Here is a 26,857-nt window from a genome sequence, read left to right as displayed (position 1 = left end):
TCTTTCTTTGAATTTCTCAGTATTTCTCTGTTTGCATGTAGAGGTGCTGGTCATATAATTAGATATCATCAACAAGTTGATTTATTTCACTAATTCCATTCAAAAAGTGAAACGAGTATCTTATATTCATTCATTACACACAGACTGATATATTTCAAATGTTTATTTCTTTTAATTTTGATGTTTATAACTGACAACTAAGGAAAATCCCAAATTTGAACATTTGAACAACAAAAACAGAACATTTGACTATTGTGAAAAGGTTCAATATTGAAGAAACCTGGTGCCAAACTCTCATTAGCTAATTAACTCAAAACACCTGCAAATGCTTTTAAATGGGCTCTCAGTCTAGTTATGTAGGCTACACTATCATGGGGAAGACTGCTGACTTGACAATTGTCCAAAAGACGACCATTGACACCTTGCACAAGGAGGGCAAGACACAAAAGGTCACTGCAAAAGAGGCTGGCTGTTCACAGAGCTCTGTCCAAGCACATTAAAAGATGTGGTAGAAAAAAGTGTACAAGCAATAGGGATAATGGCACCCTGGAGAGGATTGTGAAAGAAAACCCATTCAAAAATGTGGGGAAGATTCACAAAGAGTGGACTGCAGCTGGAGTCAGTGCTTCAAGAACTATTACGCACAGACGTATACAAGACATGGGTTATAGCTGTCGCATTCCTTGTGTCAAGCCACTCTTGAACAACAGACAGCGTCAGAAGCATCTCGTCCAGGCTAAAGACAAAAAGGACTGCTGAGTGGTTCAAATAATGTTCTCTGATGAAAGTAAATTTTGTATTTCCTTTGGAAATCAGGGTCCCAGAGTCTGGAGGAAGAGAGGAGAGGCACAATCCACGTTGCTTGAGGTCCAGTGTAAAGTTTCCACAGTCAGTGATGGTTTGGGGTGCCATGTCATCTGCTGGTGTTGGTCCACTGTGTTTTCTGAGGTCCAAGGTCAACGATACCAGGATGTTTTAGAGAACTTCATGCTTCCTGCTGTTGACCAACTTTATGGAAATGCAGATTTCATTTTCCAACAGGACTTGGCAGCTCCACACAGTGCCAAAGCAACCAGTACCTGGTTTAAGGACCATGGTCTTAAGTAGCCAGCAAACTCACCTGACCATAACCCCATAGAAAATCTATAAGGTATTGTGAAGAGAAAGATGCAATATGCCAGACCCAACAATGCAGAGGAGCTGAAGGCCATAGCAGAGCAACTGAGTATAAAGTACTGTACTGTACATGTTCATACTTTTCATGTTCATACCTTTTCAGTTGACCAAGATTTCTAAAAATCCTTTCTTTGTATTGGTCTTGAGAAATACTGTTATTTTCTGAGATACTGAATTTGGGATTTCAATGAGTTATCAGTTATAATCATCAAAATTAAAAGAACTAAACATTTGAAATATATCAGTCTGTGTGTAATGAATGAATATAATATACAAGTTTCACTTTTTGAATGGAATTAGTGAAATAAATCAACTTTTTGATGATATTCTAATTATATGACCAGCACCTGTATAGATTGTCTTTATCCCACAAGCTCTACTCACCAGAGGGGGCGCTGTCACAGTCATGAATGTTACACTTCTTTGTGTTCTTTGGTCGAGGTTCATGATCACAATCCGCATGCTCATTTTCATCCTCAAGCTCGGCCTTAGTGTTGACACATTTGACCAGTCGTCGCTGAACGCCTCCTCCACAGGACACCGAGCACTGCCAACACACAATAGACCGTTCACATGAACCCTAAATGTTTCAGTCCGATTTACACATTTGTTTACGTGTGCATTACACACATAACAAAACTTCATTGCATTGCCCACTCGCCACATTCAGGATCGAAGAAAGTCACCGATATGATGTCACTGCTAAAATAAAATTAAAATGCCATTCAGACTGAGTTCAGTTCAGAAACATTTTGAAGGTTTTTCAGTCCAATTGTGCTATCAATCAAATTATAAATGGATTATCTGAATGCATGAAAACATAGTGTTACATGACCAGTGTCCACTCTGACCCTTAGAATTTAAAAAAGTGGGTGCACAAGGTTTGAAGGACTTAAATATTTTATCATACGAACACTTTAATACCGATTAGCAAACCAGCCATATTGTGTCAAATCAACACTGGTGATGTTTTAGAATATTGAAATACTATGTCATGATTTCTTGACATTTTGGATGTCCAATAAGGAAACCTAATTATAGTGTAAGGTCTATGTATAAAAGCTGGTTCAGATGCAACTTAATGTGAAGGATGAGCATCGTGTTCATGGAGACAGTGATAGCTGCCGAAAGGTGAAATGTTACACCAGAAATGAACTCCTAACCCTATCCCACACTATAAGAGGCAGCTTACACAACCAATTGTACCTAGTTTTTACGCCTATTACTCCAACTTGCAGATACCCACACTTGAGTTCATGTGGTCACACTGTTCATTTGAATTCACTGATTGTCCAATTATGTTATTTCCTACATTGAGGTGTGACATTCTGCACAGTGTGAGTACTCTATTATTTCTCTTTATTTTTGAATACCTGGAAAGACTGAGAGATAATTCCAAATGAATCAATCTGTAATTTTCTTCCACTATTTGGGACGTTGACATTTTCAGAAATTGCCAAAACAGAACAAGTAAATTAATCAGAGGCTTTCAAGCGAATGTTTTCTTGCCAATCGTTTGTTGGGTGTTTTTTATTCCTTATCCATACATAATATAAGGGGGGTATTTTAATGGAGTCAGGAAGTCTTCTCTTGTTCACAAATCTTCACTTTTACACATTCAAATCAATCATGAGGTTTGTCCTCACTTTCTTCTTCTTTGCTGCCTTCCAGTTTTATGGTGTAGAGTTCGCTCACTGTTCTACACTTATGTAACCAAACAGATGTTCTTGGTTTTAATGGGACTGGGCAATATTTTGAGTGTTTTTCAATAATAATAATTAAAAAAAAAAGAGAAACAGAACCAAGCAAATGATGTCCTTTTAATTCTGAGTGTGTGGGCTTTTTGGATTCCATCTTTAGATGCATCGATTGTTATCTAGTGCAGCAAGACTGATCTCATGAAATGGCGTATGTATGATACACCAATTCGTATGCCATTTTGGCTTGCTATCAAGACGCATAATCGCTTTTTAGCGTGTTTATCAAGGCTGTTTCATTCTATCCCCCTACGCTGCCCCTACCCCTAAATCTACCCAACACACACACACACACACACATGCATGCACAGTCCCTACCCCTAAACCTACCCATCAAAAGAAACATTCTACATTTTTACATTTAAAAAAAAACATAATTTAGTATGTTTATAAATCTATTTACCTTGTGGACACACACACACACACACACACACACACACACACACACACACACACACACACACACACACACACACACACACACACACACACACACAGAGACATAATGGTTCGTTTCGGCGTAGACATACACGCGAATAGCTCAAAATGCGTACAGATAACACGCCACTTGGCTTTAGAAAATGGCATGTATGTTTACGCAAAGTCATGATGTCATGTTGAGTGCAGAGACACACTGTCAAACTTCAAAACTAATGCTTTCTCAAGAGCTTTATGATACCCACCCGACCCCAGGATCCAGTAATCCATTGGTTGCATGGATGGACATTGCAAGCCTGGATGTATTTGGGCTGCCCGTCGTCATCACATTTCCCAGTTTCAGGGCAAGTGACCAGCCTCTGTTGCTCCCCACCTCCACACATCTCTGAACACTGTGGGCAAAGACGTGTTAAAATCAGACACTGCAAAACATGCTTTTCTTACTTAGTATTTTTGTCCTGTTTCTAGTCCAAACCTCTAAAAATTCTTAAAACAAGAAGTATTTACTAGACAAAAATTATTGTCTTGTTTTAGGAAAGAATAGCTCAAAATTAAGAGAGTTTTTGCTTAAAATAAGCTAAATAATCTGCCAATGGTGTAAGCAAAATAATCTTAAAACAACATCATTTTACTTACCCCATTGGCAGATTATTTAGCTTATTTTAAGCAAAAACTCTCTTAATTTTGAATTATTCTTTCCTAAAACAAGACAATAATTTTTACTTGTCTAGTAAATGTTCTTAATGTAAGAATTCTTTGATATTTAGACTAGAAACAGACAAAAATACTAAGTAGGAAATGCATTTTGCAGTGTAGAGTGAAGATCAAGAAACAAGAATCTCAAAGGCCAACTACAGAGCACAAAACCTCTTTACCTGCCCCCAAGAGGAGGTGTACCAATCTAAACAGCTGTGGATGTTGCAGGGAATTCGGACAGGAGGTCTGGGAGAGCTGGCCTGACAATGAAACGGCCGTAGCAACCTTTGATCTCTTGTGTCGTGACACTGAATCTCTCGGACCTTCACTCCTACGCCACAGTTTTTCGAGCACTGCCAAAATAGAGATCAGGAGTAGCATCCACTGTTTCATTATTCATTGAAAATTCTCTGATTTTATGATGTTTGGGAGCATGCATCTTACTTTACTCCACTCTCCAATTTTCCATGCGGAGCAGGGTCGAAGGTAGCAGCGGCGCGCTGGCACTGGCCTAGTAGCTAAATCACAGTCGGATTCCTCATCAGTGCTGCAGGACACGGACCTCCAGATGGCACCAAGCCCACAACTCGTGGAGCACTACCATATGAAATCATTTGTAGTATTACGTATCGGTTCACACTGAAACAGGTGTGTAACCCTGCTTAATGTAATTCATCCAAGTAGGACCCGTTCCTGGATACACATTTACATTAAAGGGATAGTTCACCCAAAAATGAGAATGTGATGTTTATCTGCTGACCCCCAGTGCATCCAAGATGTAGGTGTGTTTGTTTCTTCAGGAGAACACAAATGAAGATTTTTAACTCAACCGTTGCAGTCTGCCAGTCATAATGCATGTGAATGGGTAACAACTCTATGAGAGAAAAAAACAAAAAACAAGCTTAGACAACCTGCACAAAAACCCTGCTGCTCGTGACGACACATTGGTGTCTTAAGACACGAACTGATTGGTGTCTGTGAGAAACACAACAGTATTTATGTTATTCTTTTGCTTCATATACAGACGAATCTCATCTAATGTTCCCATCTGTCATTACTTCCGTCTGGTAAGGTCAAACTGGCATGATCATATATATATATATATGCCTCAATAGTGCTACATCGGCCGAATGAGGCATCTACATAATATATCGCGCCAGTTTGACCATTCTAGGCGGATGTAATGACAGATGGGAACACTAGATGAGATTCGTCTGGATATGAAGCAAAAGAATAACATAAATACTGTTGTGTTTCTCAGTCACCGATCAGTTCGTGTCTTAAGACATCAATGTGTCGTCAGGAGCAGCAGGGTTTTTGTGCATGTTGTAAGCATGTTTTTTTTTACTCTCATAGAGTTGTTACCCATTCACATGCTTTATGACTGGCAGACTGCAACGGTTGAGTTAAAAATCTTCATTTGTGTTCTACTGAAGAAACAAACACACCTACATGTTGGATGCACTGGGGGTCAGCAGATAAACATCACATTCTCATTTTTGGGTGAACTATCCCTTTAACTAATCACATTTTTTGAGATTTTGGGCTTCAACAGCATTCTTATAACTATATTATGAAACCTGGTGTACACATACAGATGTGCTTAAAATGTTGTGAACCTGTTGCTGAATCTGTGAAAATTTGAATAATTTTAACAAAATAAGAGGGGTTATACAAAATGCATGTTATTTTTTATTTAGCACTGTTCTGAATAAGATATGTTACATGGAAGACAACAGAAAAATAGCTGAATTTTAAATCCAGCAATTTTTTTGTCTTTTGGACTATATGTAAACATCTTTAATGTAAAATATCTTATCCAGGATAGTACTAAATAAAACATTACATGCATTTTGTATGATCCCTCTTATTTTGTTAAAATGATTCACATTTTCACAGATTCAGCAAACGGTTCACAAACTGTACACTCATACACTAGCTATATGTTTCCATCCAAATTAATTTAACCTATGCGCAGAATTGTAATATCACATAACACATTTGCAAATAAAGCAGTTTCCATCCAGTGAGTCGAAGTAAACAAAATCCTAACCTCCTGATAAACTGGTACCAATTATCACTGAGAAAAATGGAAGTTGCAGCATTAGGAGAAGCCACTGTGGGTGTTATTCATATATAATAAATGACCTCAGAGCACGCAGACGAAATGCAATAAACGCAGTCATGTTATCTTGCTCTCAGAGGCGGATGCCTGTTGTTTGGGAACGCAGCTGTTTGAGACAGTTCTGGGCGGTAATAATACCCAACCACTTTGATGACAGACTTTGGCTCAGGCATTTCAGATCGTCGCTGTGCAACGAGATCGGTCAGCTGACTAGTCCAGTTATGCCGTCCCATCATCCCAACTTTAATGTGCATCAAAGAATCGTGTTTACACCACAGTGTAAGCACGTCTTCTTATTGAATAAAAATGATTCTACCCAACTGAGCGGATGGAAGCATGCCTACTGTCTGATTTAAGGATGGATAGTTGTGTCAAGTGATCCTTTATATCCATTTTATGGTGCTAAAATAACTTGAATCATTTAAGTCTTATTGGACCTGGATTCATTTTCCAAGAGGACAATGACCCGAAACATTCTTTTAACTATTGCCGGAACTACAGTACCTGCGAAGGAAGGACTGGACATGCCCCCTCCGCACCTCAACCCTATCAACCACATTTGGGGAGATTTGGAAAATAAACTGACCTATTGCACATTCAAAGGAAAGCCTTTGGCTATAGTTGCATAAGGCATGGGATAACATTAGGGTTGAAGTTCTCAGAGGAAATATATTGATACTATGCCAGAGAGATGTGCTACTGTAATTGCTGCAAAAGGTGGACATACCAAATATTAAAGTTAGTGTTATGAAAGTTATTAAAGTGGATAAAAACTGTATGGGCCCTATTTTAACGATCTGAAACGCAAGTGTCAAAGCGCGAAGCGCAAGTAACTTTGTGGGCGGGTCTCGGCGCTGTTGCTATTTTCCCGGCGGGATAAATGGCTCTTGCGCCTGGCGCAAATCTAAAATGGGTTGGTCTGAAGTAGCTTCATTATTCATAGGTGTGGTTTGGGCGTAACGTGAATAAACCAATCAGAGCGGCATCCAACATTCCCTTTAAAAGCAGCTGCGCAAGCTCCATTATGGGTCGCTATTATTATGGCGTATTTACCAGGTGCACGTTCTTGAAAGAGCAGCCCTTACGAAACAAAAATATATTGCAGTAAATTGGAAAATTTCATGCAATACATTAGGCAATATATTCACATATATGGGAATTAATATTTATATCTTTCAATATATTGAAAGCGGCAATCATTAGTATATTTTGCAATATATTACATGAATATATAATATATTTTATAATACCATTAATATATTATTCCATATATTTACAATATATTAAAATATATTTCAACTAATATATTGGTAAATATATTTTCCTTTCGTAAGGGAGTGAAAGACAGAGAAGTTGTGTTGTAGCCTATGGGGATTGGAGAAACCCACCCAAAATAGCGTCGGTTAAACAGGCGTCTGTAAAACAGTTTTTTAGTTTTTCAGTCGATTTTTTTTCCTGGTTCTTGACGGACAAACCAATTTGTCAGATGTCCTTATATACATATATGTCTTGCCACTATTGGGCAAACAGGCCTGATCCTTAATTACTACAATAAGCCTGAATAATTTATAAGCTAGATTTATGCCTATTTTTTCACATCTTCGTGGCACACCACGTGTTAATATGTTTTTAGTGTAACAATTTATGATTTGCAAAAATAACTGTTGCATCTGTGTAGATTACATGAGCAAAGTGTATGTTTGTGCCGGAACACGCCTCCTTTTTTTGCGCTGAACCGCCCAGGGAGCGCAAGTTCATTCACTAGTTTAGCGACGTGCTTCAGTGGAGGGAAAATCGCGCTTTGCACCGGTGCAAAATAGGAATGACACATGCGTCGGTGTACAAAGTCAATTGCGCTGGGTGCAAGATAGGGCCCTATGACTAACTTATGATATTTGATGGTCAGAGCAACCATCTGCATGTTTCATGAACATTATGAAATTAATTAATGTTTTGGAGGCAAAAAAGGTCAATATTTTCAGATCTGTCAGGTGTTCTAATAATTTTGGCCACCGCTGTAGCTGTCTGTGAATGTAATGGAATGATGAAGGCTCGGGTTGAATAACTAGTTCTTCAATGATTCATCTTCAGATTGATATGGTAAAATTGGCGCCATCGCTACGGTCTTTACAGTGTGTACAATCACTGAGCTTTAGGAAGCCTCTGGAACTGAAGTTAAATTATGGTAATGGGCGTTCAGCTTCCGAAATGTGTTGTGTGGTAGACCAATCACAAAAGACTGGGCCATTTGGCCAATAAGAGCAGAGTAACTCGCAGAAAGGAGGGATTAAGAGAGACTGATTCATCTATCGAGTCATTTGAGAATCATTAAATAAAATGTGGTGACATGCAAAGTATATTAAGAGAAAATTAAAGTTTATTTTGACCGTTGAAGCATATAAACCTCCAAAACAAAATTAGGAGCCTTTAAAATAGCATAATAGGGGCACTAATGACCTGGAAGTCAAAGTTATGTTTGTGTTGAGATCTAAAGCTGTGGTGTCAGCGTATTTTAATGACTTTTATCATGGCGGGCTTCTGCGGTTTCTCAGCCCATTATGGTTTCATATCTAGAGAATGTGAGGAATGCATAATTAACTACTCACAGCACTCCAGTTGCCTTTTTTCCAGTGTGCAGGGGAGGCCGATGGGGAAAGGGAAGACACAACCAGCCCAGTGGGCATCCGAGGGCTAGAAGAATGCACTGAATGCTCAATGCTAGTAGGAGTCGAGAGAGTGGGGTTCAGCCCAGTAGGTCTAAGCATTCGGGAAATAATAATCTCATTGTTATCGATCTCTGTCCAGCGAGGTGAGGGAATCGGAGTTCCCCAAGGCTCTATTCTAGGCCCGTTGGTCTTAGTTGTTGCAGTGGTTTCTGAATACCAACTGTGAGGTTCTGCTGCAATTGTAGTGTCCGGAATCTCAGTTGGAGTAAAGAGTGGGGGCTCAGAGTCACTTTCCGTTTCTGTAGGAGGTAGAGCTGTTGTTCCAGCTGCTGAGGTCATGCTACTGTAATGTTTGGCTGGGATAGAGGAAGTCAGAGAAGGAACAGACTCTTGAGAAAGGCTATCTGAGGTCGTAGTGAACTCCCGTACAGCGGGCCATGGTTCACTGGCCTCCGTTTTAATTGTTGGTTCAGTAAAAATGTCATAGTCTTCGCTGGTTGCACTACTTAGAAGCTCCAATGGGTGAGAAGTTGCACTCAGTGGGACTGTCGGCATGGCCGTACTCCATTGTAATGGAGTAGTGGGATTATAAACATGCCTGTTCTCATAAGAAGGTTCATAATTTTGAGTGCCATGTTGTGGTCGAAAGCTTTCCCAGTCACTTTCACCCCCAGGAACATCTTCACCAAACTCCCCTTCAGCTACTGGTATACTGGTATCTTTTTGATCGTCTTTGTATTCATCATGGTTATTTGAATTCTGTGTTTCAGGAGTTAAAAAGATGTTTGGCACAGTTTCATATAATATTGTGTGTGTGTCCTGAGGGGACACATCTGCAGGGGGTGGAGGTTCTCTTGTAATGCTGATGTCCTGACTTAAGCCAATATCAATGTCTGATGCCTTCCATTTGTCAAATAACCTAGTGACTACAGAGGATGATTCAGTTGTCGTAATGACAGGTAGAAAATAGTCCTCAGCAAATAGCTCATCATTATTTTCATCCTGTCCGTCTTTCTTTTGACTTTCTGTACCCTTGCTTGCAATGCTGTCAGAGCGCATAGTGGTGGGACTGTATTGGTTTGCAGTGGTGGATGGCGATGAGGTAGTTTTGGGCACTTCTGTCCGTGCCCTATAAACGCTTCCATGTTTAATTCCTGAGTTATCAAACAGATCTTTATCAAGGTCATACGTCAGATCCTCGTGGAATTTTATAAAATTATAGTCATAGTAAAAATCATCAACTTGAAGGTTTTTCACAATGGAATTACCAGAGGACTTTTCAACATGACTGTAATGTGAGAAATCATCTTCTATAATGTCATTGAGGTCAACACTGCCCCTGGGCTGATTTATAGTAGGACTGCCATGAGGTATAGCTTTTATCTCATTGAAAACTTCTTTGCTGGACGCTCCACTTCCTGACCATTCGTTGCCAAAGGTGTCCGGGTTTATGGGGCATTCCTTAGCATAGCATGGCATGGTTGAATTAGGCTTGGCTTTCGGATCACAGTCTACACCAGTATTCCAGCTGCAGGTCACGTCACGAATGCGGAAACCAGCTGCACAGCTCACTGAGCACTGAGGAAGAAACAGTCAGAAAGAGCTGTCAAGGTCAGAAAACTCTCACATCAATTTAAAAATAAAACAAAATAGGAATTGAGACATTAAAGACTCGTCTATGTGCAGTTTTATCCCATGAAACAAAATCTGAAGCTCGTCTTTAGGAAAGTAAGGAGTAAAAGCATGTAAAGCATGTACATTGTGAAGATTAAAGTTTTCCTCAGTTCAAATAATGTGATGGAGTAGTACTATGGTATAGAGAGAGGTCCAATAGTAGTTCCAAAATAATACTTGTTACTGCCAAATCGACTTGCTTTCTCAAATTATATTTAGAGTTTGGTTCATACCTTAATAATTAATTTAATATTTATAAAAAAATATACACTTTTTTTTGTTAGTGCCGCTAAAGTGCTAAGGCTGCACAGATTTCAGTAAAACCTTTCTTCACAGATCATTCTGTACTCTTTATGAATGTCATAATCACATTTCTGACACGACCACTCTCGGAGTGTTTGCAATGGTAATGGGTATGCCAATGTTGATATCTTTGGTCTTGAGGGAATTGATCTGCTGTGCTGCTGCTGTTATTGTTGCTGCTGCTGACTATTATTATTATTATTGTTGCTGCTGCTGCTTTTATTGTTGCTGCTACTGTTATTGTTGCTGCTGCTGTTTTTGTGGCTGCTGCTGTTATTGTGGCTGCTGCTGTTATTGTTGCTGCTGCTGTTATTGTGGCTGCTGCTGTTATTGTGGCTGCTGCTGTTTTTGTGGCTGCTGCTGTTATTGTTGCTGCTGCTGTTATTGTTGCTGCTGCTGTTATTGTGGCTGCTGCTGTTATTGTTGCTGCTGCTGTTATTGTGGCTGCTGCTGTTATTGTTGCTGCTGCTGTTATTGTGGCTGCTGCTGTAATTGTTGCTGCTGCTGTTATTGTGGCTGCTGCTGTTATTGTTGCTGCTGCTGACTATTATTATTATTATTGCTGCTGCTGCTGTTATTGTGGCTGCTGCTGTTATTGTTGCTGCTGCTGTTATTGTTGCTGCTGCTGTTATTGTGGCTGCTGCTGTTATTGTGGCTGCTGCTGTTATTGTTGCTGCTGCTGTTATTGTGGCTGCTGCTGTTATTGTGGCTGCTGCTGTTATTGTTGCTGCTGCTGTTATTGTGGCTGCTGCTGTTATTGTTGCTGCTGCTGTTATTGTGGCTGCTGCTGTTATTGTTGCTGCTGCTGTTTTTGTGGCTGCTGCTGTTATTGTGGCTGCTGCTGTTATTGTTGCTGCTGCTGTTATTGTGGCTGCTGCTGTTATTGCTGCTGCTGTTATTGTTGCTGCTGCTGACTATTATTATTATTATTGCTGCTGTTGCTGTTATTGTTGCTGCTGCTGACTATTATTATTATTATTGCTGCTGATTATTATTATTGTTGCTGCTGCTGTTATTGCTGCTGCTGTTATTGTTGCTGCTGCTGCTGTTATTATTATTGCTGCTGCTGTTATTACTGCTGCTGTTATTGCTGCTGCTGTTATTGCGGCTGCTGCTGCTTCTGCTTTTATTACTGCTGCTGCTGTTATTGCTGCTGCTGTTTTTACTCCTGCTGTTATTGCTGCTGCTGTTATTGCTGCTGCTGTTATTACTGCTGCTGTTATTGCTGCTGCTGTTATTACTGCTGCTGTTATTGCTGCTGCTGTTATTACTGCTGCTGTTATTGCTGCTGCTGTTATTGCTGCTGCTGCTGCTTCTGCTTTTATTACTGCTGCTGTTATTGCTTCTGCTGCTTCTGCTTTTATTACTGCTGCTGTTATTGCTGCTGCTGTTATTGCTGCTGCTGCTTCTGCTTTTATTACTGCTGCTGTTATTGCTTCTGCTGCTTTTGCTTTTATTACTGCTGCTGTTATTACTGCTGCTGTTATTGCTGCTGCTGTTATTGCTGCTGCTGCTGTTATTGCTGCTGCTGTTATTGTTGCTGCTGTTATTGCTGCTGCTGTTATTGTTGCTGCTGCTGTTATTGCTGCTGTTATTGTTGCTACTGCTGACTATTATTATTATTATTGCTGCTGATTATTATTGTTGCTGCTGCTGATTATTATTATTGCTGCTGCTGTTATTACTGCTGCTGTTATTGCTGCTGCTGCTTTTGCTTTTATTACTGCTGCTGTTATTGCTGCTGCTGTTATTACTGCTGCTGTTATTGCTGCTGCTGTTTTTACTGCTGCTGTTATTGCTGCTGCTTCTCCTTTTATTATTGCTGCTGTTATTGCTGTTGCTGCTGCTGCTGTTATTGTTGCTGCTGTTATTACTGCTGCTGTTATTGCGGCTGCTGCTGATTATTATTATTGCTGCTGCTATTATTACTGCTGCTGTTATTGCGGCTGCTGCTGCTCCTGCTTTTATTACTGCTGCTGTTATTGCGGCTGCTGCTGCTGCTTCTGCTTTTATTACTGCTGCTTTTATTGCTGCTGCTGTTATTGCTGCTGCTGTTTTTACTGCTGCTGTTATTGCTGCTGCTGCTGCTTCTGCTTTTATTACTGCTGCTGTTATTGCTGTTGCTGTTATTGCTGCTGCTATTGCTGCTGTTGTTATTGCTGCTGCTGTTATTGCTGCTGCTGTTATTACTGCTGCTGTTATTGCTGCTGCTGTTATTGCGGCTGCTGTTTTTACTGCTGCTGCTGCTGCTTCTACTTTTATTACTGCTGCTGTTATTGCTGTTGCTGTTATTGCTGCTGCTGTTATTGCTGCTGCTGTTATTGCGGCTGCTGCTGATTATTATTATTGCTGCTGCTGCTGCTTTTATTGCTGCTGCTGTTATTGCTGCTGCTGCTGCTGCTGTTATTGTTGCTGCTGTTATTACTGCTGCTGTTATTGCAGCTGCTGCTGATTATTATTATTGCTGCTGCTGCTTCTGTTATTGTTGCTGCGGTTATTACTACTGCTGTTATTGCTGCTGCTGTTATTGTTGCTGCTGTTATTACTACTGCTGTTAGTGCTGCTGCTGTTATTGCTGCTGCTGTTATTACTGCTGCTGTTATTGCTGCTGCTGTTATTACTGCTGCTGTTACTGTTACTGCTGCTGCTTCTGCTACTGCTGTTATTATTGCTGCCGCTGATTATTACTACTGCTGCTATTGCTGCTGATTATTATTACTACTGCTGCTATTGCTGCTGATTATTATTACTACTGCTGTTATTGCTGCTGCTGATGATTATTATTGCTGCTGCTGTTATTGTTGCTGCTGATGATTATTAATACTACTGCTGCTGCTGTTATTGCTGCTGCTGCTGATTATAATTGCTGCTGCTGTTATTGTTGCTGCTGCTGCTGATTATTATTGCTGCTGCAATTGTCGCTACTGTTGGTGATTGCTGCTGCTGCTGTTATTGTTGCCACTGTTGGTTATTATTGCTGCTGTTATCGCTGCAGCTGATTATTATTATTGCTGCTGTTGTAGAGCAAGTACGGGACTTGCTACTGCCAATATATACATGACACGCTGCTGTGAGCAAGTAAGACATGCTGCTGATGTACAATATAGCGTACATGAATTACCCGTAGCAGATCTATACAAGTGAAGCTGGGGAAGCTGGGGAAGCTGGGGAAGGAGTGTTTCTGAAAGCACTGCAACTGCTACAGCAAACGCTGACCAGCATTTGAAGGTTGAGCATGCAAGCTCATTGGCTACTGATACAGCAGGAACCATCAGCTGTGCCCTATAGAGAATGATGTGATTGCAAGCAGGTTGAGTTAAGGACCTGTTAGCCTGCGCCATCTAGAGTTTCATGACAGAACTTTGTATGTATATATCCTGGACACTATTTTAAGTAGCCTACCTTGCCGCTGATATATGCTCACCTCTGACCAGCTTCCAGTAGTCCAGTCAGCAGGACAGGATACGCGTGTGTTGCACGGGACAATTGACTCAGGCTTAGGCAAGTGTTGGCATTCAGTTGGCTGAAGCGCTCGTTGCTCATCCAGCCCTAGGCTCCGAATACACAGCACTGTTCTCTTACTAAGCCCCATTTCCCCACAGCTAGATGAGCACTTCTGCCACTCTCCAACCCACCATCTGATGACACAGAAACATCACAGTTTACTGCACTGATGATGGCTAGTCGTTTTAAAAGCAATTGAGTAGACTGTTGCTGATGGGTGTGTAAAGCACATGTCCATCCAGCTGTAAAACTCACATTGCTGGACATGAGCCCTTATTACAGCTAGTCTGCTTGTCATCAGGCCTAGTAGACGGATCACAGTAATGCTCCTCAACAATTCCAGATGTTCTCTCCACACAGTGCACAACCTGCCTCTGCACACCTGGAAAAAAAGGAGCAGTTGTTTAGAAACCAATGCTCGACATAAAGCAATCAGAGAAATTAGCAAATTACAGAATTTTCTGAAATACAGCTTATTCATTTGATCCCTTTATAATAGGGTCTCATTAGTTAATGCACCAACTAGCCATTGAACAATACATTCTTTTACCATAAAATGTTCGTGATTATGTTAGTTTAGTTTTAACTTTTGACAAAGAAACGTTTGCAAAATAATTTCCGTCAAACTTTTAAACCAGGAGCAGTAGGCATCCCCAAGAGTAAAATGACAAAATTTGAAAATGATATAAAAATATTAATTGGAATGATGCATTACAAATTAGTGATCTGGACAAAAACTGCGAAATTGTGATGAGAACCATTGAAAAAATTATTCAAAAGTATACACAACCGTTAAAATATAGACAAAATAGTGCATCCTTACTATGGCTAAATTCAGACATCCATCAATTAATGAGAAAGAGAGATTCTGCTTTAAAAAATCATTGCTTACAAAAACACAGACAGATATTCTAATCTTTAAATCTTTAAGAAATAAAGTAGTTAGTGAAATGAGAAAGGCGAAAACTGCATATTTTGAGCAACTTATTGCAGAATCAGGGGGGAATAGCTCATCTCTTTGGAAGTGTATTAACAAACTTTCTAAACGATAAGGGATAAATAGAAAACCATTGTTGGAGCTGAATATAAATGGAAGACGTAGTACTGATAGCACCGAAATTATTGCTAATGACTTTAATAGATATTTCATCCAGTCTGTTGAAGAACTTGCTATATGTTTTGAACCTGTACAATTGCCTCAATATGCAATAAAAGATACACCTTCATCCTTTCGTATCTCTGAGGTTGATGAAGATAAGATTCTCCAAATTATTAATCAATTGAACAATTCAAGAGCTAAGGATATATTTGGAATGGATACAGAACTTGTTAAAACATATAGTGCTTGTTTGCTAAAGCCATTGGTCCATTTGATAAATTCATCTATTAGAGAAAGTAAATTCCCCTCAGACTGGAAAACTTCTATTATAACCCCAATTTTAAAGGCAGGATCGGTTGATGAGGTTCAGAGTTATAGACCAATTTCTATACTCCCGGTAATTTCTAAAATTCTGGAAAAGTTGGTAGCTGAACAACTTATCAACTATCTAGAAAAAAATTATCTACTTCACTCTAATCAGTTTGGTTTTAGGCCTAAGTATTCAACAGAAATGGCAAATTGCCATCTCACGGAATTCATTAAGGGAGCTTTAGATAATGGTAATGTGGTAGGCGCAGTATTTTTAAAACTTAAAAAGGCATTTGATACTGTGAATCATGAAATATGCATTCATAAATTAAATATGTTTAGTTTCTCTGAGCAGGCAATTAGTTGGTTTAGATCATATTTAGAATCTCGAAATCAGTGTGTTAAGATAAATAATTTAAAATCATCTTTACAAAACAATGAGATGGGTCTCCCTCAAGGGTCAATTTTAGGTCCACTGTTGTTTTCCTTGTATGTTAATGATTTTCCAAATTGTAGTACAGAAACTAAATGTCAGTTATATGCAGATGACAGTCATTTATGTATCAGCACAGACTCCTCGCTTAGCTGCAGATATATTAACAAGTGAAATGACTGGTGTGTCACAGTGGCTGCAAAACAACTGTTTGACCTTGAATTGTTCAAAAACTGTCTCAATGTGTTTTTCAATTAGAAGCAAGGAAATGAACGGTTTTATAATTAAGATCAATCAAAAGGCAATAGAGAGAGTTAATGATTTTACATATTTAGGTGATATTTTAGATTCTCAATTAAAATTTGATGTGCATGTAAAAAGGTTGTGTAGAACCATCAGAACAAATCTGAATTGTTTTTATATGATTAGGCCGTATATACCCCTAAAAGCAGCCAAGTTATATATGCATGCAATGGTATTCTCCCATTTATCTTATTGTGTGACCGTCTGGAGTCAGGTTTCTCAGTCGACTATCAAACCTGTTAGATCTTTATAACAACGAACATTAAAAATATTGGACAAGAAACCAGTTAGATGGCATCATTGTAACATTTTACAAAAGTATAATTTGCTTAGCTTTGAACATTTCATTAATTTTTCTCTTATTAAAATGGTTTTTAAATGTATAAACAATCTTGCTCCAGCTATCATATGCCAATTAATAACAAAACAACGCAGTAAGGGAATGACTACAAGAGGTACAACTAATCAGAATTGCACAGTACCGAAAAGGAAAACTACATTTGCACAATCCACATTTTCAGTTCAAGGTACACTGCTTTGGAACAGCCTGCCAGTTGAATTAAAAATGCAAACAGAGTTAAAACTCTTTCAAATAAATCTAAAAAAGTGGTTCAAACAAAAGCAGGTTAGTGAACATTGTTGGTCATACACAGTCTTAGTTTTCTTTTTTAATTGTTTTTTTTTCTTTTTTCTTTTTCTTTTATGTGTGTGTGTGTGTGTGTGTGTGTGTGTGTGTGTGTGTGTGTGTGTGTGTGTGTGTGTGTGTGTGTGTGTGTGTGTGTGTGTGTGTGTGTGTGTGTGTGTTGTGTGTGTGTGTGTGTGTGTGTGTGTGTGTGTGTGTGTGTGTGTGTGTGTGTGTGTGTGTGTGTGTGCGTGTGTGTGTGTGTGTGTGTGTGTGATGTTTTCTTGTTGTTTTAAAAGCCTAACCAGGGACTGGGGCTGCAAATTAGCCTTTGGCTATAAGCCTATATGTGGAGCATCGGCAGCATGAAAATGTTTTTTTCTGCATTGTCCCTGTCAAATAAATAAATACATACATACATCTCAAAAAAATTAAATTAGTAAATGTTGAGATTATTTAACAACTTAGATAATGTTAATGTTACCCGATTTTAATACAATTGCCAAAAGTGTATTAATTTTATATATTCAATTAATTTCTGTGATCAACACATTTGATGTCATGAAAATATGAGCAAATTAGTGAAAGAAACATCAATAGAAATATGCCAATAAAATGTAGTGTTAATGGCTTTTCATGTTCTCTTCAGCATATCTTTTTTTGTGAAAAACAAGTGAAATGCCACCAACACTAGAATTTACCTTCATGAAAATGACAAGTATCTTAATATTTTAATTTGGCTGGCATTTAGAGAGAGGCATTTTATTTAATAATTTAGTTTGCCTTATGAAACCAAGCACCCTTTCTGTGGTTTGAACAATTTCTGATAGTCTCTGAGAATAAACTGAATATAATAAAAATCTTAAGATCATACGTTCTGTAGTTCAAAACTAGAGATGGCAACAATTTCATGGCCTGATGTTTACCACTTTCATTACTCTTCATTATTCTACCGTTGAATGGACTCCAAAAAGAGGAGGGATAGCCCTTCGTTTGTGCTCTGCTCAGCTGGAGTCACATCCTCGGGCTGGTGTTGACCTTTATTTGACAGCTTTGAGAAGCAGAATCCAATAGAGAGATGAAGGCACCCACAGTCCTTCACAGGTGTTTGAAGAATGTTATCAGATGAACCCTCAAACAGATGGGATAAAGGCCCTCGGGGCCCAAGTGTCAGCCTACACTGATTGGTGTGACTCCCAAAAGATGTGCATGGAGATTATGTGACACATTGTGACATAATGTCTTTTGTCAAATTATAAATGTTTAACTCAAGATACATTTTATGTTTTACTGTCATCAGAATTCCACATTTGGGCCGTCGATTTAACACGTTAATTTGGTGGATTAATTATGGAAAAAATAATGATAATCCTCAATCGCGCTCAGTGTGAAAGGCCCTTTATACTGCATTTTTCCCCAAACAAAGCCGCAGCAGAGCTGTTTTGCGTCTCAGAGCATTTGTTACTGAATGAATCAGTGTTTTTTAATGAATCAAGTGAGCCATTGATTCAGTGAATCAAACATAAAGCCTGTTATGACCTGGCTCAAACTCACAACACAAAGAGGACACTTCACAAAATTGGTTTCAATAAAGGAAATATTTGTATTTAAAGTCAAACAAAACATGTCAAGGGCAAGACATGAATTAAAAACCTGCTTCACTTGCTTTGTTCCTGAATGAATCAGCCATTGGAATGGATCGGTTTAGTGTGTGATTCAATGACTCACTCATTAAGACAGTGACCCGCTGCCACCTACTGGTGATTTTAGTTTCATACTAAAGGGATAGTTCACCCAAAAATAAAAATTTGCCCATGATTTACTCACTCTCAAGCTATTCTAGATATACAGTCTTGTTCAAAATAATAGCAGTACAATGTGACTAACCAGAATAATCAAGGTTTTTAGTATATTTTTTATTGCTACGTGGCAAACAAGTTACCAGTAGGTTCAGTAGATTCTCAGAAAATAAATGAGACCCAGCATTCATGATATGCACGCTCTTAAGGCTGTGCAATTGGGCAATTAGTTGAATTAGTTGAAAGGGGTTTGTTCAAAAAAATAGCAGTGTGGCATTCAATCACTGAGGTCATCAATTTTGTGAAGAAACAGGTGTGAATCAGGTGGCCCCTATTTAAGGATGAAGCCAACACTTGTTGAACATGCATTTGAAAGCTGAGGAAAATGGGTCGTTCAAGACATTGTTCAGAAGAACAGCGTACTTTGATTAAAAAGTTGATTAGAGAGGGGAAAACCTATAAAGAGGTGAAAAAAATGATAGGCTGTTCAGCTAAAATGATCTCCAATGCCTTAAAATGGAGAGCAAAACCAGAGAGACGTGGAAGAAAACGGAAGACAACCATCAAAATGGATAGAAGAATAACCAGAATGGCAAAGGCTCAGCCAATGATCACCTCCAGGATGATCAAAGACAGTCTGGAGTTACCTGTAAGTACTGTGACCGTTAGAAGACGTCTGTGTGAAGCTAATCTATTTTCAAGAATCCCCCGCAAAGTCCCTCTGTTAAAAAAAAAGGCATGTGCAGAAGAGGTTACAATTTGCCAAAGAACACATCAACTGGCCTAAAGAGAAATGGAGGAACATTTTGTGGACCGATGAGAGTAAAATTGTTCTTTTTGGGTCCAAGGGCCACAGGCAGTTTGTGAGACGACCCCCAAACTCTGAATTCAAGCCACAGTACACAGTGAAGACAGTGAAGCATGGAGGTGCAAGCATCATGATATGGGCATGTTTCTCCTACTATGGTGTTGGGCCTATTTATCGCATACCAGGGATCATGGATCAGTTTGCATATGTTAAAATACTTGAAGAGGTCATGTTGCCCTATGCTGAAGAGGACATGCCCTTGAAACGGTTGTTTCAACAAGACAATGACCCAAAACACACTAGTAAACGGGCAAAGTCTTGGTTCCAAACCAACAAAATTAATGTTATGGAGTGGCCAGCCCAATCTCCAGACCTTAATCCAATTGAGAACTTGTGGGGTGATATCAAAAATGCTGTTTCTGAAGCAAAACCAAGAAATGTGAATGAATTGTGGAATGTTGTTAAAGAATCATGGAGTGGAATAACAGCTGAGAGGTGCCACAAGTTGGTTGACTCCATGCCACACAGATGTCAAGCAGTTTTAAAAAACTGTGGTCATACAACTAAATATTAGTTTAGTGATTCACAGGATTGCTAAATCCCAGAAGAAAAAAATGTTTGTACAAAATAGTTTTGAGTTTGTACAGTCAAAGGTAGACACTGCTATTTTTTTGAACACACCCCTTTCAACTAATTGCCCAATTGCACAGCCTTAAGAGCGTGCATATCATGAATGCTGGGTCTCATTTGTTTTCTGACAATCTACTGAACCTACTGGTAACTTGTTTGCCACGTAGCAATAAAAAATATACTAAAAACCTTGATTATTCTGGTTAGTCACATTGTACTGCTATTATTTTGAACAAGACTGTATATGACATTCTTCTTTCAGACGAATAAAATCTGAGTTATATTAAAAATGTCCTGGCTCTTCCAAGCTCTATAATGGCAGTGACTTGTGTAGTTTTTAAAGTCCATCTATCCATCATATAACTGCTCCTTTATTAAAGGGTTAATAAAGGCCTTCTAAAGCAAAGTGACACATTTGTATATTTGATATATCATATATTTCTTACACATATGTGCCACTTTGCTTCAGAAGACCTTTATTAACCCCTGGAGCCAAGTGGAGCAGTTATGGGGTGAGGGGTTCGAATGCTGGTCGCCATGTTGCTCCTCCATCTTGAAAGTACAGTAGCCAAAGAGGGACATACCCGTAAATTCAAGCTTCGCCTTTCGCGTTTTAACACTCGATGGCACCGTGTCGAATGTGAAGAGGGGGATTGCCATGTTAATCTTGGACTAAATCGGCCACCAAAGGAGTTAAAACGAAATCAGAATTGAGAGGAACAGAAACTAATATTCACTGGATGGTCATATACCTTTACACCGCTAGATGGGGGAAAATATCACACAGTGTAGCTTTAAGAGTATACATTTATTTTGGTAAACTTGGTGGTGTAATTTCTTTTTTTCCACATTATTGTTTGTTTATTTGACGATGTACTGGTAATTGTATTTTGTTATGTTTCTGTTATTATGTTTTGATTGGTGTATGTTAAATGAGATGATACATCTCAAGGGGTTAATCCTATTAATAAATCTAAACTTCAAATTAATAAATTCAAATCAATTTTTTTTTAATTCATATGAATGCCACCTGTGAGCTGCATTAATACGGTCTGTATAAATTGACTTAAATACCACTTCAGATGAAGCTTCTGGAATAAAAAGGTTATGGTTACATTGTAGCCTTAAAAGTTTGTGTGCAATAAATTCTGTGTTCGAATCAAAATATTTATTTTATATAAAACAATAATGGTGTTAAAATATTTGGAAGTAATTTCCCAGCCAAAACTGATGCAAGATTATTTTGTGATTAATTCAATTAATTAATCGGCACATGTAATTAATCGCTAACAGTGTAATCTTGCATTTCTTTCATGTGCAGAATGGAAGAAATACACAGGAGGACTTTGCCCACTCACAAATATTTAATCATTTATAAGCTTAAACTCTGAGATTTTTATTTTATTTTAATTTAAACATAAATGCATAGCTCAGCTCGTTTTAAAACATTATTTGATGTATTGGGAACCCTTATTTGAATTTGGACCAACAAAGCTTTAATTCTGCTGGTATGATATAGAATAATTGATTTACCTGCTGTGCCAGACCAATTAAATGATGTCATTTGTTTGAGCACTTCAGTCAAATGAAAGATGAGCAGCGGTTAATTGCATCTAAAAATAATCATACTCTATCTCTTCAGCACTATTGAGGCTGGTGCTCTTGGGTTAGATGTGGACACATGTTTGTAATATTAATTTTTCATATTCATAAAATGAATGTTAATTAAAAACTGTGTGCTGTGTAATAACCTTCAACAGAACTGTTGGTGACCAACACAACCTGTTGACAACAAAACCCATACATTTGCTTGTATTTTTCTCTCTAAATGAAAAGAACGGTACATACAAGTTTAATCCTTATAAATACACGATTTAAATTATACATTTATCTTCCATATTACCAAAAAAGCTTTGCTTCGCAGTGTGTAATTGCATGCAAATCCTTAAGCCTGTGGTTTCTACCTTGTCAAATAGAAACATTTTCAATTTGTAAGATTAAATATTAGTCTCTGAGATACAAGGAACAATATAGCTGCGAGCAGCAATTATCAGGGTTCAAGCAGTTAAGGCCTTTAAGCACGTGCGTAAAAAGATTCAGCAAGCATGTAACCGCTTGGATCATAGATAGAAAAGACTATTTACAGCCAATACAGGCAATTTACCATTGGAAATAAATGGTTTTTAAGGCTTTTTTACAGCGCCACCTATGGTCCGAACTCTATAAAAGTTTGCATGCTTGTTTAGAATCATATGTTGCATGTGCTCACCTATTTTTGTGAAGTTTCGAGTTTTGGTTTAGGAGTTATAGGCTTTGGTGTGCAGTTGGCCACACCCATTTACGATCGCCTCCGTTAGCCTTGTCTAATAGGTGCTCAAACTTCAATGGCTGATGGCGGCCATGTTTTCTGAGATACGCCAATGTCCTCATTGATTATCATGGCACCTTGGACAAAGACACTGCATGCCAATTTTCAAGTCAATCGGACAAATGGTCAGGTGGTTATAGCCATTTTCAATTTATCTCCCAGTTATACCGCCGACAGGTGGCCAATCGGCAGTTTTTTTTTCCTGTGACCAAAAGATTGAGCTCATACATATGTGTGCTGAGTTTGGCGAAAATATCTTATTGCAGTCACAAGCTATAACCATTTTGGTAAAAGTGGCTCCACCCACTTCGAACTTTTGGCGCACCTTATTGACCATGAATCAAAACTTCAACTTTTTTTAATAATTATTTATAATTATTTATATCTGGAGTTTGAATATAAATAATTATACTGCACTGGTTTGATTCTAATCAGGTGAAAAACCTAGGACTAGTTTGCAAAATTAAGTTTTAGGCAAAATTCAAAATGGAGGAAAATAAATTGAGATATATACACTTTGTCCATCTTGAGCCACGGATTCCAATGATATAAGAGTTATGAGCGACTTCGAACTTTTGATTGCTGTAGCACCCCCTATTGGTCGATTGGTGTGATATGTCAGTCTCTCTCTCCAAATTAAGACCAACCATCTGACCAAGTTTCAAGTCTTTAGGTCTTAAAGCTTGGTCAAACATATTAAAATCCTTACAATTACAATAGGGTTTCAGCACTTGGACTCCTAAAAATATGCAGCAAAATTAGAAAATTAGTAGCAGTTCTTTTTAGTCATCCTTACATAAGCAGATGAGGGTCACATGAGAAATATTTTTTTTTGTGTAAAAACTCTCAGGAAGTTTATCATAATTACACTTTGATTATTGTATAGCAATGCCTTTATGAAGGACACTGTAAGAACATCAAATATACTTTTTTAAACACTCTGTTTGTTCCTGCATGGTTCCTAATTACATTCATAACAACAGCGGTGGATTTAAAAGGCCTTCAACATCATTAACTGGAAATGCTTAGCAGATTAACCCGCCTGCCGAACAAAGAAACTGCAGCCACCTGGGATCCCTGGCTCAAATTAGACACACTTTAAAAACCATTAAAAGATTCTCTCAATTCTTGATTAGAGGACAACAAGTCTGAAGACCCCATTTGTTGCTGAAAATGCTAAAAGGCCATAATAAGTCTTAAAGTTCCTCTGTGGTAAAAATCAAGTTTTTAATGTAGTTTATATGTCCATGTGGTGTTTTTAATATGCTTTAATTCAGACAAACCATGTGCAAATTCAAAGTCAACATCATTGCTAAGTATTTTCTCTTTAAAACCAAAGACCATCTCAAAAACGTGGTTTGAAACTATATGTGTTTCTGACCGTGTAACCAATTACGTCACAAAGGGGGGCGGGGCTTTAGCATATCATTAACCATGCTCTGAAGCAGGCAAGTCTCAAGAGAAGAGGATTATCTTGCTTTATTTTACAGTTGATATGAAAAATCGGGTAGATTTAGCGATGTAGTGGGTGTATTATGTATATGATGTATATTACAAAGTTATGATGAATATGGCTTCTCCACTGACTCCATTGCATTCAAAGGGATACTGATACTGAAGGCAGATTGAGATGGAGAATGGGACATGGTTTGTGTAACCTTAGCAACACATAATTAACTGTTTGATAACGTAGTCAAGGCAAAGGCTAATCATATTAATAACCATTATGTATCCAACGTTGTAAAGAGCAATGCCTTTGTGCAGCGCTTACGCTACAGTAGACTGCTGAGCTGGTGTGAGTGAGTGGAGGCGGGGCTCATTTGCATATTCATGAGCCAGAGTATACTAAATGAAGCAAGGGTGTAGAGTTACTTTCAAGCTATTTTAAGTCATGAAGAAATATATATATATATATTTTTTTTTTTTTAATTCATTTTGGTGACCAAAGATGAGTTTCAAGCATGGGGTCAGAAATATTGTGTGTGTGTGTGTGTGTGTGTGTGTGTGTGTGTGTGTGTGTGTGTGTGTGTGTGTGTGTGTGTGTGTGTGTGTGTGTGGGACAAGACCCACCCACTTTTTACGACCAATGATATTGGACCCACTCACTTTCATCATCTCTAAATCAGCATGTCTGTTCACCTACCCCTACCCGATAAACACTTATTATTAAACACGTTACTCTTTATTTCCGCTTTTCAAAAAAATGATTTTTCATTTTTATTAAAAATAAATGCCTTTCCGATCTGATATGTGATGGGACAAGGGAGTAGAGCAAGTTGGGTAAAAGCCAGATTCGAACCTCTGATCGATTTGTGTCAAAACTTGATGACCTGCGTCTTACCCCTACACTATAGCCTTGGTAAATAATTCAGTGATTTCCGTAATTTTGTCTGGTCCAATCAATCGTTTAGTAAACAGCGGTATATTTGTGTTTTTACTGTAAATGGCCACTAATGTTACTCCAGTAAATTCTTAGAGAGAGGACCAATCCACATTTTATTTGCTTCTGACGCCCATGGTTTCAATGGTTTCAAGGATAAAATTATTGACTACAGAGAGATTTTTAAATATGGGAACATTCAGTCATTTCTATACACTGTCACAAAAAAGGTACATTGCTGTCACTGTGGCGGTACCCTAAGGTACAAAACCAAAAATGTACTAATATGTACCTTCAAGGTACTAACAAACACTCTTAAAATACTGATATGTAACATTTAAGGGGGAGTAAAGTACAAATATCTCCCTTTTCACTTTTGTACCTTAGGGTACCGCCCCAGAGACAGATCTGTACCTTTTTTTCTGAGAGTGTATAAATAAAACTGACAATGTGCTTTTATTATTTTTTGTACATAACCTTCACCTTGACTGGTTCTATTGGCCCACAGACGACAAAAATAAGCAAAAGCCTCAGAAAAATCTCAACACAGTATTATACACCTAGGTTCGACTGACATTCAGGTTCAGTTCAATCGCATGATGTGAATGCTGTTTTCAGAACACGGGTGTGTGTCAAGTGTGCCGTATAAGTCCTGAAAACTGAAGACAAAACATTTAGACCGCCCCCAGGTGGCTGGATGCAGTATAGGTTAGTGTTGGGCAAGTTACTGAACATTAGTAATTAGTTACAGTTACTTCTTTTAAAAGTAATTAAGGTACTTTACTAATTACTGTATATTAAAAGTAATTATTTACTATGGAAAGTAACTTTTACATTACTTTTATGTCTGCTTTTTCAATGTAAATATAAACAGTACTGAACATTTTTACAGCTATTTATTGTCATCAACAGAGCAACAGGCCTTCAAATCAAGCAGTAGTGCTGGTGTTTAGTGTTCTTCAGCACAGCTTGGAGAGTTATGGCCTTTTTACACCTGCTCACTTCATTAATTTTCTCTGACCAGATATCTATGCGACTGTGAAAAGACCAGAATTATCTCGTAACCACATATGTAAATTTTACTTCTGGCAAATTGTTAAAAAATAAACGTGTGAGCGTGTTACCTATGTATGTTGTAGTCAGATAGGACGTGCTGCTGCAACACGCGTCGCCACAAATGAGTAAAGCAAGCCAATCCGCAAACAACCGTAAGGAAAACTGAAAGTAAGTATTAAACCGGGTGCACACTGTGCGATTTAGACAAATTTAGCAAATCCTAAAAGATTCCTCTGATCCGAGGCTAAAATCTGACGTCTTTGGTCGTTAGTTTGACATGTTCACCGGCAGCCGATTAATGAGCGCTGCGATCAGATTTTACCTCAGACGAAATTCTGGCAGTGTCACTTCTCCTTCTCCAGTGTGACTTCTCCTACGACGACAGTCAAATTTCTCGGCTTTTCAAGACAAACTATGACCAAAACGAGAGCTAGAGATTTATTTGTAGCCAGCATTTCAGTCCCGCGTGTAACGCAGCTCACTGTTACCGAACGCATCATTCATTGATGATATAAAATCCGGACAAGTTTTCTTGCGCGCGTTCGTTTTTAGCTCCTTCACTATCGTACAGTCTGACATTAATGCCAACTGAGATCTTACAGTGTGACATGGCTTACATCAGGGATCATGTTCGTACAGTCTGACAAGGGACATTCGCAAAGGATTTCGAAAAATCACACAGTGTGCGGGACCCATTAGATGCTCAAAAAC

General features: G+C 38.5%; 1 protein-coding gene across 1 annotated transcript in view; it reads right to left on the bottom strand.

Moving 5' to 3' along the window:
- LOC137091355 (A disintegrin and metalloproteinase with thrombospondin motifs 7) overlaps window positions 1-26,857 on the bottom strand; it is a 113,749-nt gene that overhangs the window by 15,462 nt on the left and 71,430 nt on the right. The window contains exons 17-23 of the mRNA XM_067455724.1: window positions 14,595-14,721; window positions 14,260-14,473; window positions 8,799-10,436; window positions 4,512-4,664; window positions 4,247-4,420; window positions 3,617-3,763; window positions 1,561-1,723 (exon numbers count right to left, since the gene is read on the bottom strand). Coding sequence (XP_067311825.1) covers window positions 1,561-1,723; window positions 3,617-3,763; window positions 4,247-4,420; window positions 4,512-4,664; window positions 8,799-10,436; window positions 14,260-14,473; window positions 14,595-14,721 — 2,616 coding nt within the window. The remainder of the gene's footprint in view (window positions 1-1,560; window positions 1,724-3,616; window positions 3,764-4,246; window positions 4,421-4,511; window positions 4,665-8,798; window positions 10,437-14,259; window positions 14,474-14,594; window positions 14,722-26,857) is intronic.

The sequence above is a fragment of the Pseudorasbora parva genome, chromosome 1 (assembly GCF_024679245.1).
Source record: "Pseudorasbora parva isolate DD20220531a chromosome 1, ASM2467924v1, whole genome shotgun sequence".
NCBI classification, from domain to species: domain Eukaryota; kingdom Metazoa; phylum Chordata; class Actinopteri; order Cypriniformes; family Gobionidae; genus Pseudorasbora; species Pseudorasbora parva.
The sequence above is the reverse complement of the archived record's forward strand: the minus strand, read 5'-3'. Positions and strand labels throughout refer to the sequence as shown.